The sequence below is a fragment of the Montipora foliosa genome, chromosome 13 (genome assembly GCF_036669935.1).
Source record: "Montipora foliosa isolate CH-2021 chromosome 13, ASM3666993v2, whole genome shotgun sequence".
Classification (NCBI taxonomy): Eukaryota; Metazoa; Cnidaria; class Anthozoa; order Scleractinia; family Acroporidae; genus Montipora; species Montipora foliosa.
Window position 1 is genome coordinate 15571489 of NC_090881.1, and position 12500 is coordinate 15583988.

Sequence of the window (12500 nt, forward strand, 5' to 3'; positions counted from 1 at the left end):
TTTATTTGTATCCAGTAGATTATTATATCTATCTGTCTGAAGGCCGCGCTTAACCATTAACAGGTGCCAAAAATTTTATTGTTGATATTGGAAGGCCAATGATTGGTGATGACTGTGATGAAGATCGTTTGCAAGATAAATGTTGCTCATTGGAGATTTTTTGATCTAAATATGAGGTATTTTGTCAGTTCGTGACGGATTGCGTTACATAGGTAAATTTCGGAAGTGCTTGATTGACGCCAGTATATCCAAATGAACTGAAACTTCTCAAGTAGAATGTCAATTGAAAGTATGTATATTTATTTGTATCCAGTAGCAATATGAACTGAGGCATTCCCTTTACACTGCAGCTTTCTGCTTTTGGTGCTTGTTGCAGGAGAATTTCTGTCCTTCCAAATAAAAAAGTAAGAGGGGTGCTCTATCTCTTCCCGGAAAATTCCAAAACGTGAACCATTTCAGAATTTTAAGTTTTAAGATGGAAACTTTAAACTGACCAAGTTTCAACGAAATCGGTGAAATGACCTGTATCACCCATGCCTAGTGATCTCCAGGAGAGACTCTTTAAAAGTGCTTGAAGACCTTCGCTATTGGAAATGACTGTGTATAGTTAAAATAAGTTTGTCTTGGCCGGAGAAATTTTTAGTGCGTGGGTACTGTCCTTGATGTATGATGGCAAAGATTTGACGATAGGCGTCATAATCCTGTCTAAGTAGCTAGAAATGAGTTCGGTTAGGGCAACTACAGGCAGAAACGATAGGACGACCTGAGTTGTTAGGTTTGTGAGTTTTAGGTAAGAAGTAAATGCACGAAGTTCTAGGGGTGTTGATGATGGGATTAGTGGCAGTGTCCGGTAATTCTTGATTAACTATAAGATTCTGAATGGTGTCTTTGACAAGGTTTTGATTTGTGGAGGTGAGATCTTTCTGGATTTTGGCATAAAACGAGGTGTCAGAAAGTTATTCCAAAGCTTCTTTTTGGTAAAGGTCGGACCGCGCCCCCTTTGTCAGCTGATAGACCATCTCTATCCTTTATCCATTTCTAACATCCGTCCATTCTTTTTTCATCCGGCTCTTAAATATACCTGAGAAGTTTCGGAAATTTCATTGGCTTTCCTAGATATCAAAGTTTCTATTAGTGGCAACGTGCTATGTACCAGTGTGCACTACAAACCTACAGATTCTCACAGTTATTTGTTGTATTCATCGTCATATCCATCATATGTCAAGAACTCCATTCCTTTCTCTCAACTTCTTAGACTTCGACGTCTATGTAGTGATGACTCCGATTTTTCCGGCAAATCAGAGGAGATGTGCCAGTTCTTCAAAAAACGTGGCTATCCTGTCTCTGTGGTCAAAGCGGGCCGTCATCGCGCCCAACAATTTGATCGACAGTCAGCACTACAAACGTCACAGAAAGATATATAAGAAAAAATTCTATTCACCCTTACTTTCCATCCTCATAATCACGCAGTCAAAAGTTACGTCAAACTTTAGGTTACGCTTGTGCATTCGTACATTTACTTAATTCTTGTAAACAAAACACATTCTGAATCCATCCATGTGACCAATGTTTGCAGGGAACAATCCAAGATCTAAGCTATTAATTGTCGACGTTTTAGCTTTGAATCAAGAGCAGTTAGTCAACAAGCGAAATTCTTTTTAAGGAATCCGTATTTCACTGCTAATCGTGACCAAACAATTTCTAAAGCCCCAGTTAAGGCCGCCTTATGATCTTACCTAATACTTGAACGACGGAAGAAAGCACAAAGAAAACATACTTTCCAATCATGATCGTCGGAAACACAGTTTCTTTGCAGAAAACTGTTGTAGACGTTCGAGACATTTTTATGTTAGACGTCTCTGACACTGTGTTAATCTGACCTTCCTGATGTTTGCATCCTAGTGTCACGCAATTGAATAGGTTTTATAATGGAACAAAATCCGTGATTGCTGATCTCTTGTGCTGCCAGCATATGTGAAGTACTTTGACTTTCTTTGCCCATGCCAAATAGTTTTGGAGTCGAAGAACGTTGAAAAGCCTGTTTAAAAATAATGAGGTCGAAACAATTAGCAATTAAGCGCTAGTTGCAATTACCTTGATTAAACTAAAGTTAAGGTTAAACCAAAATCGCCTGTTATCGGCCTATTAATTAATATGTATTTATAACGAAATGCAAAAATGCGACAACCTTGTGTCGTACTCAATTAGATTTCCATATCTCTGTCAAGGAAAAGAAGACCTCGTGTCAGCTGAAACATTATGGAAGCATTCATTAGTAACATTCAGGATCGTTGCAAACTTGAAATTAGATTATTATGATTTTTGTGGAACTGTTAAAAACACTGCAACCAACCGCCGGAGACGCTAACTTGTAGGGATTTCTGGTGGAATTCTCTGGCAGAAAATGTTGAAATCTTGAAGCTCGGAAATGATACTTTCAGCATTCTCCACGAGATATCAAATAAATTAGCGTGGATTAACCTTAAAATGACAGATGTTTACCTCTTATTTGTTACTCGATACATATATTTCTCTCGTTTTTCCTCTTGTTAGTTTTCTCCCTTTTTTTATGTTTTATGGGTTTTTTGATTTTTTTAAAGCCCCCTCCCCCTAGCCCCCTGCTCCGCCGTCCCTGGCCGTGTTTCAGTTAAAAAAGTCCTTTAAGCGTCGTTTAGTTTTTCCCGTGTACTGTAGATTACATCTGTTACACCGAATGTTTAGTTTCGCAGGTTATGTTACAATTAATTTAGCGTGTTTCGCCGGTAGAGAAGAATGTGTAGTTCGGTAGTCCATGGAAATTATAGGACAGGTAGCGCGGTTTTTACTACAAGAACCGGAATGACGTACAGAATTAGAGTGAGTCAGATTTGGGTTAGTTTTGCTGTTATCAGTGAATCTTGAAGGTTAGGGGGGCGTTTAAAAGATGTACGAAAACGTTTTTGCAACAATCAGAATAAAGAAGAAGATTGTACTATTTTGTTAGCGAAGATGAAAGGAAGAGATGGACTATGGGTCGTTATGAAAGGTATGCGTTTAGGTTTATCTGTGTGGGTTGTGGCGTAAGTATGCGGGGAATGTCGGTGGCACGTTGTATTTGTATAGTAATAAAAGCGCGTTTATAACCTGGTTAGAGTACGCATGTCGTTGGTTCAGTAGCGCGAGCATTGAACGTTTTAATGTAAGCTTTCATTGTACCTAAAAACAGCTTGGTTAAGCTAGCCGAAATATAGTACACTTCCAAATGAAATCTACGTTGTATCGGCTAGCTCTTGCTCAAAATATGCCATTTTTAGGCATCGAGGAAGTTATCATCATGTAATTTTACCTACGCGTCTCGGGCTATCAGGTTTCTTAGACTCTCCAAAGGGAGGAAGTCTCTGAAAATGTTTTTCTTACGTTTACCGTTGCTTTTCTGTGGAGTCAATTGGATTTCTGGTAAGAACGTAATTAAGATTTCTTTGTACAATATTGGCCAACACTTTGGGCATGAATTAGAGTGCTCACAGTCAGGACTAACCTCAAGTTGGGGAGGTAAAGACCGATTACATTCGCTCTGGACAAGCTGTGTTTGCATTAATAACTTTTGGGAAGTTTTCTTTGCTCGTGTGTTTTAAAAAAGAGCTTTGGTTTGTTTATCCTTTGCTTCTGGTATTAGTATTTGGTATTTTGGACGTGACTATTATCTAATTGCCTCCTCGTGTAATCAATATTCATCAATCATGCCCGTCACCAGACAGATGTTGTTGCTTCATTTTCACCATTCAGGTGAACGTTTGGCTTTTATAAATGGTGCCTTTCTAGTCACGCACAAACATAACCACTTTAATTACAAGGAAAGGTTACGTTTATACAAACGTTGGCCATGTAGCACTTATATTTTAAACAGAATTAACTGAGGTGAGTGTAGTGTAACATGAGGTGCTAGATAACTATCCCATATGAACCATGTGAGCGTTAGCCCTACTGATGGAAATGGGCCCACACAAGGACAGAGAAAGGCTCTGACCAGGGTGGGAAATGAATCCACGACCTTCGGATTAGATCATCAGTAGGGCTAACGCTCACATGGTTCATATGAGATAGATTTCTAGCACTTCATGTTGCACTACAGTCACTTCGGTTAATTCTGTTTAAAATATAAGTGCTACACGGCCAACGTATGTATAAACGTAACCTTTCCTTGTACTTGTACATGTTAATTGCCGTGACTTTAAGATCTTCAGTTCCCACGGCCTGCTCCCGTTTGACCTTGTAGCTCAGTCGGTAGAGCGGCGGTGATCTAACCCGAAGGTCTTGAGTTTTTCTCTGTCCTTGTGTGGGCCCAGTCCATCAGTAGTTCTAACGCTCACACGGTTCATATGGGGTAGAAATCTAGCACTTCATGCTACACTACACTCACTTTAATTACAATTTGTTTTGTTTATTTAAAAGCATGTTCAGAACTCTCAAAAAAAGCATTCATGAAGATAATATTCATACAAAAAGCAACATAATTTCCAAATACGGTTAACATAAAAAAAAAGGTATAAACTTCCTTTTTATCCCAACAAATTCACTTGTTTTAGCTAATTTTTTTTTAGTTTTCTGTAATATTTATAACTGAGATTGAAAACATTCAATCAGTAGATAGTCCAATTTCCATCAAATTGTGTGGCATTTGGTTGCTAATTATGTAAGTTCCTTCTCCATCAGGGCATTTTCGGGGTTTTCGACTTCTTGTTTTGAAAAGCAAATTCTGGATTCTGGTTCCATATTCTGTATTTTCTAATTAATAAATTATGCTCACCATTCTATCCTTCACATGTTAATATCACACACACACACACACACACACACACACTATTGATTTCTTTTTTTCTGAACTGGACGATGGATGCATGCTGGTTTATTTGAAATGACGTAACTTGCAGAAAGGAAAATTGTGTTTTTGTTTGAGAGAATTCTGTATGTGCTGGCTCAAAAGGAACACATAACTACTGAGATGTAGAGGAAAATATTATATAAGATACGGTAACTGAAGTGTTTTCTCACATTACTATTACTTTCACATATCAAATTGTATATCAAGTGCTTCATACAATACCTTTTCTGCTTTTCAAGGCTAAAATCACTTGAATATTAAAAACAGCCAAGCCTGCATTGAGGCATTTTCCTAATGTGCCCATGAATCTTTTCAGATATATATTAGTTTCTATAATTCCTTTTGTATCATCAAAACCAAAGTGTTTCAAGGCTGACTCTTTGGATCCATTTTAGCTTCCTCTTGAAAACATGGTGAAACACAAATGTTTCAAAAATGTGACCAAACAGGTGCAAAGGACCACTCAGGGCAACAAAAAAGGCCGTATCATTTTTCTCAGCAATTGACCAAAGTGTTCAATGGAAGTAAAACACCAATATGTCTCCAGCATTTTTATTTTCATCATTATCTTACCCCAAGTAGCAGGCTATTCTTGCTGCAATAAGCAGCTAAAATAGCCAGCTATTTAGGTTATTATGAGAGTCATGTTGATTATTACTGGTTTACTGATTTCTGGCCTTTTTGCAGAGGGAGCATTTATTTTTTCCCAACAACCAAATCTACTTGTTTACTTCATGGGAGGCAGCGATGCAGTCCTCGAGTGGAAATATTTAGTGGATAACAGAACAGCCGAGTTTCAATACATCAGTTGGGATGTTGAAAAGGGAGGTCACAGTACACCAATGGTCATTGAAAACGCAACTGGTTATTTGACGTACACAGCAGCATATGCTGGAAGAGTACAAAAGAGAAGTCAAGCCACTCTTGTCTTGAGGAATGTCGACATTAAAAACAGTAGTATTATGCTCAAGTGTTTTCTCATTCACACTTCTGGGAGGCAAAATGTCAGCACTGTTAAACTTATTGTCACAGGTACGTTGTCACCTTCTACTCTACACTTACAGTAATGATCCTTTTGATCTAAGGTTGGGCAAAGGGCATTATGACATACTATACATACTTGTGGATCAACTGAAAATCTTTACTTGGTATTATGCGGTTGAATGCAATTTAACAAAGTTGACAAAATAGATCGGGGTGGATTGCGTGTGCATTTGTCCTCAGAGAACAGTCAATGATCAGCAGTATTAAATTAGACCCATGGAATTATGCTCGATGGACCCCCCGCAGTCAAATAGCAGCATTGGTGGGACATATTGCCTGCGTCTCTTGTGTAGTATTAATCTTTAGATTGCTTGAATCCCCCATCCCTTTGCCTCTCTTTCTTCCACTGCTGATCAGCGTGACTGGTACTGTAGATGCCACTCTTAAGGGCTTATTAGGGCTGGGATGGGGGATTGTCAGGTAATAGAGCTTTACTCTATGATGCAGTTGTAAATAATCATGTAAAACTGTAATCATGATTTGGGAGCTGAAGGCTTGTACGAATTATTGATTGATAGATTGAGGGAAAATGGTGTTGGATCTTTTTTTTTTTTTTTTCAACTACTTTTTCTTTTAGTGCAGCATGTTCATAATTATAAAAATGACTCATCAGGGTATAGAGACTTTGCCATGGATTTTGGTATTGCTGTTGTAGCTGTTATCAACCGAATGTAATTCAACTGAACTGGCATGGTGTTACCCAAAGTCTAGTACATATCAAGTGTAGTTATGATCCTAGCAGTTATGAAAGCAATTTTGGCAATTGCTTGGAGAAGCCTCAAAAATTAAGGACTTCAACGGGTATGGGCCTGTGATCTCGCGATGCCGATGCAACGATCTAACCAACTGAGCTATGAAGCCATTCATGTTTGGAGCTGGTCATTTGTGGGTTCATATGTTCCGGTGATGAATGATCAAAGAACGAAATCATACCTTGCCATGATTTAATATCCGCAGTTCAATATATGGTTAATTTCATACGTCATTTCGTTCGTCTTGAAAAGTTGAAAGTAACTAGAGAACAAAAATAAGAAGATTTTAGATGATAATGATGAAGATGAAGATGATGATTGATAATTGATGATGGTGAAGATGATGATGATGATGATGATGAGGAGGAGGAGGAGGAGGAGGAGGAGGAGGAGGAGGAGGAGGAGGAGAATAAGATCTTCAAATTTACATTATTTTACCTACTATTCTCTGATTTTGAAATTTTGAGGCAATTCCATACTGTAACGGACACGACTATCAAATGTCCACTTAAAGGGTCGAAAGGTGTCAGGCGTTGGAAAGGGATTGATTTTACGGACTTCTCGTACCAAACACAAGAATAACCCACGAGAAGACAAGAACCAACTAGGATCAGTCAACAGTGATTTAATGCTGTATTCTTGTTCAACTATGTTCGATAATCGTAAACTAAAGTGTAAGAAATCAATTACATAGCATGCATAAAATACAGCAGGATAAAACCTAAATTGAAATGCACTTAAGGTTATAACAGGAAAGATCACTTAAGTAACACAAACGAATTACCCATACGCTATACACAGAGAAGGGAAATAAACGGCAAAGAAACTAAGCGAATGAAATAAGACGCCCTAGTTGAGACTACCGTATGAGGTATTTAGTGCTCCCGCAGTCCCGCAGTCACTCAGTCGTAAGTTAAGTAGCATTCATCGGATGTATAATTACTTCTCCCGCAGTCCCACAGTCACACAGTGGTAATATAAGAGAAATTCAGGTGGTGTATAACTAGAGCTCCCGCAGTCGATCAGTCGCGCAGTCGAAAAGTGTCCTTCGAGTCTCGGTTACAAAGAATTGGACACGGCTGGTGAACCGTTCAATGGATTTGCTCTCACAGTATCGAAGCTCAACGCTTGCGAGGAATTCCTAAGAAAATGTTCCTAGGAATTAAAATTAGGAATTCCTAGGAATGAAGGTGTCAATTTTCACGGTAATTGAAAGATGGAATTTTTAGGGATTCCTAGGAACTGTCCTAATCTAAAAAAATATATGCTTAAATCTTTTTGAATTCTTACTAATCGTTTAAGGAGATTCGAACTAGTTTCAACGCTTCCAAATGACGCTCTTATTAGAAAGATACGCACCACAACGTTGTATCATGTATTGGCAATATTGTGGTACAAAATGAAACACGAATTATTGCTGAAATTATTGCTGAAATTATTGCGGTGACCCCCATTTCTTTATTTCTGAAAAGTAACTAGAAGGGCATGATAAAACTTTCTGCAAAGTTTTAAAAACTTCTGTCGACTGGATTCAGAGCCGCCTTAATTTTGCGATTTTTTTTTTTAATGTAGCCCTGGACCCTCTGGACAGAAACTTTTAAACTTTGCCGAAAGTTTCATCCTGGCCTTCTAATCACTATTCAGCAATAAAAAGGGGGTCACCGAGTTTTTTTTGACATATGAGCAACTAAATCCAAAATATAGGATGTTTTTGCTGGGCTTTCCCGTTACCAAGGTAACTTATTACATAACAATAATGATCACACCTTGTTTGGAATCAATGGGTGTTTCATATGGTACCATAACATTGCTGTTACGTGATACAGTGTTGTAACGTTATTCGATCTAAACTGGGAGTCTCCTAAGTGTTGAAACCGTTTCGAGCCTCCACATTTAATTAGCATTCGTACGATTGCCTGGGAATTTCTAGGAATTTCTCAGAATTTTTAAGAATTTGTAGTATGTATTGAATTCTTGGACATTCTAATAGAGAAACACCTCTGTCTATAATAATTATTATTTTAATCTAAAGCATCATTGTTCTTTTTAAAGATTTACTAGGTTTTGCTACAGGGTTATAGCATTTAAGCCAAATTTATCATCCTTTCCTGACAAATTTAGGACATGTGAAAAGTCTAAATTATATATGTAAATTGCCCAAAAGACATAAAGACGATTACCAATACAACTATCTGTATCCAAAAGGACATTCGCTCACTTGAAAGAATCAGAAAAAAAGCTGGTTTTGTGCTAATAACTACCACCCTACATGTACAGCCAGTGTTACCGAAATTCTTCATGATCTGGGATGGTCCAGCTTAGAATGTTATTAAGGTGGACTTGGTCAATCCTTTTTATACAAAATGAGTTGTGGAAAAATTGGTTTTGACATGAACAGGGAAGCGGCAGGTACAAAACCCAGGTCACAGGTCATTGTTTTTCCAATACAGAAAGTATCCTAAACATTCATAAAAGCAAACCTTAGGCCTAATTAGGCCTAAACAAAAGTTTTTAGACCCTAGGTTAGCTCTTGTGAATGTTTAGGATACTTAATGTATTGGTAAAACAATGACTTGTGACCTGCGTTTTGTAGCTGTTTATAAACATAGCTTTGGTTATTCAAATGTGCCAACCACAGGAACAAAACACCCTTTATTTGGACAACCAATTCACCGAATGCAAATATGATGGACCACTCGGACAGTCCGGGTCTAGGTACGGAAATGCAAGGCTAATTAGGCTCCAAGAGAAGGGTGCAGCGAAAGCGATATTGTCATGCCCTCGAGTCGTTGCGTACTTGAGTGCCACCAAAAAGGGGATTTCACTCCAGAGGGAACTAAAGCTAATTACTTCAACTTTCCCACGATCCTTTCCCAAAGAAATCAATGGCTTCACGCGTATTGGCGCGTCGAAGGAAAGTACTTCACCAACGTAAAGAGAACTAAGGTATGCTCGCTTCACTTTAGAAGAGAAGACTTGCAGAAGTCTTTTAACGGAAGAGTTTATGTGATGGATGGTGTTATTCCATCAAGGTTTCCATGGTCTGACCCTTCTCCCACAAAAAGAAAAATCTCCTCGAGAACGAAATCCTCCACTATCATCTTCACGATGTTTCAATTTCACACCTGAAGCAGCTGCATTTGTGAAAGGACCACTCCAACAACCGGAGTCTCTTAATCCTACTAGCGCTGCCTGTGAAATCGAGAAAAAAACTCAAAGAAAGTGACCCGTGCGCTGATAAACGATGGGATAAAAGAGAGCGATTGGAGGATCTTTCAGAGAAACTATCTCGAACTGAGAAAGAACTGAAGCGTCTGTGCAAGGACGCTAAAGATCGCCTGTCTGACAAAGAACTTGAACTGCAAGCACTTTCTTCACGCGTGTTCTGTATTAACAATCTGCGGAATGATTCAAACATTAACTTTTATACCGGTTTTCTAAACTTTACGTTTATGGAAATATTTGAATGAATAATTTTTTTGATTCTGACTCCTCAAATGATGACGAAGACACTGACAACAATGCATCTGCCAAGAGAGGGCGTTGCCGAAAAATTAGACCTTTGGAGGAGTTTTTCATTGTTTTGTAGTGATTAAGGAGAGGAATTTCAGAAAGACACAGCCAATTTGTATGGTGTGGCTCAGTCCGCAATATTTCGATCGTTTGTGCCGTGGGTTAATTATGTGTATTTAAAGTTCGGAAAAGTTTGTATCTGGCCTTCCAGGGAAATTGTTAATAAGACAATGCCACCTCATTTTAAAGAAAAAAATTTCTTCAACGCGGGTCATCATTAACTGCACAGAGGTTTTATGTGAATTTCCAAGCAGCTTGTTGCTTAACTCAAAGTTATTCAGCTCATACAAACATAATGTAACCCTCAAAGGACTTGTAGGTTTTGCTCCACGTGGTTCATTTAGTTTCATCAGCCAGTTATTTACAGGAAGTATCTCTGACGGAAATTGTACAACGAAGTGATTTTCTTTCACTGGAGTTTAATGATGGTGACAGTGTCATGGCTGATACAAGACATTTTACCTCTTGGTGTGAAACTTAACATCCCACCTTTCCTTGGAGGGGATGTTGTGAGAATACAACAAAGGGGGAAGAAGACAACAAATTGCCAGTTTAAGAATTTACGTAGAAAGGACGACAAATCAATAAATAAATAAAACTACCACACCTGCGATGGTTTGATACCCTTAAGTTTTATTTGGGCTTGTCAACCAGGTGTGGAGTGTTTATACATTCCTCTGTAACGACAAGACCCTCTAATTTCAAGTTAAACCTAAATAATGAGGCTAATGTCTATAATAAGTAAATTTAAAATTATCTTGCTGTCTTGGTAAGAAAGTGTGTAAAATAGTAAGATTTAAAATTTAGCACTCCAGTTATCCCAAGAGTCAATTTCAAATGCAATATGTTTAATTTAATGCTCATACCCTTGCTGGTATACACTATATAAGGTCAACCCAATTAGCTCCAGTGACACCCATCACTCCTTGCACTTGAGAGTGGTATTCATGCTTTCTCTTAGCCTGGGTTCACAATTTACTTCCTCCATAAAAATATCCACTATCTGAACACGCATCAAGCGGAGTCACCAGATACTTGGTCTCGGGACATTTCACCTCAGAGAGACCAAATGGTTCCGAACAGCTTGGATCAATCACCTTGCCATCAGGCGAGGGACCCAAATAAAGTGCAGCCAGGCTAATTACAAGTCCAGACTTTAAAACCCTGAGAGGTCTGCTGATTGAATTCATATATTTCTGATACTGATTTAAAGCGACGGGTTCACATTTATGCCCATGATTTATATACCCTGATGTAAATGGTTTAGGGTGCAAGATATCTTTTTACTGTGTCATGATTCCTTTTTTCTATTTCTGATTAATCCACAATTTGAAGCTATAAATCTCAACCGCCGTTCATGTTTCCATTCTTCACAGTCAGCCTACCCCTTGTGTTGCTTTCAACTTCACTTATTTTGTCACAGTCAGCTTGTAAACGTTCTCGCAGGGCATTCTCTGCTTCAGAAATACCAGTTGGTAGGTCAAATTTCTCTCTTGGGGTACTGAGGGGAACCTTGGGTAGGTGGGCAGCCATTCATTCTGCAGGTTGGTGAAAACTAGCTTTGGTACAGCTTTCAAGTTACAAAATATTAAAGTTATCTTTTGTGACAGTAAGTGGATAACTTGCCAAGGCCCCTGTTAGGATTTTGCCAAATTTTGTCCGTATTAATTTCGATACCTTCTCGGACACATTCATAACTTGCACCAGGGCCATTTTAGGGTTGATTTCATTCAATCGCGATAGTGATTTGCGCTCATTTTCAAGCTGTGTCTTAACTGTTTTTTCTGGCTTCATAAAGAAGGCACCTTACCTCTTCTGTGCCACTGCTGTATAGTAGAGGTACAGCTCTGCATGTCATCTTTATTGTCAAGCTCAACCACGCTTTTGCCCTCGTACAGCCTGAACTTGCGAATTTTCATCAAAAGCGCGAGACCGTGATTGCAAAAATCGACCTTGCAAGCAACACATGTACATGATGCATGTCTCACTTCACTATTTACGAGAGAGAGAGAGTGCTGCTTTCAAGGAATGAAGTGGATCAGTTTTGCGAAATCTATGATGACAATGAGCAGTGAAATAAAAAAAAGCTTAAGTCGCTTGTCGATTTTGTTTTTCAAATACTCGTTCAGAAATGTGGTTGCCTTTCTCACGCTTGTTGGCACAGAAGTTTTCTTGTGAGGGTCGATGTTTTTCTCCGATTTTGCAATGTGCAGGTTCATTTCTGCACGCGAGGAAAAAGGCATTGTGCGAAGATCGGTAGCCCAACCATC

The 12500-nt window shown here is 38.7% G+C and overlaps 1 protein-coding gene across 2 annotated transcripts in view; it reads left to right on the top strand.

Annotated features, from left to right (window-relative positions):
• The first annotated feature begins 3208 nt into the window (after window positions 1–3208).
• Window positions 3209–12500, top strand: part of LOC137982825 (opioid-binding protein/cell adhesion molecule-like) — a 17753-nt gene continuing 8461 nt past the window's right edge. Inside the window, exons 1-2 of one of the 2 annotated variants that reach the window (XM_068829983.1) lie at window positions 3209–3435; window positions 5549–5893. In XM_068829983.1, coding sequence (XP_068686084.1) covers window positions 3384–3435; window positions 5549–5893 — 397 coding nt within the window. In that variant the 5' untranslated portion in view covers window positions 3209–3383. The remainder of the gene's footprint in view (window positions 3436–5548; window positions 5894–12500) is intronic. The other variant, XM_068829982.1, reaches the window with a different exon arrangement.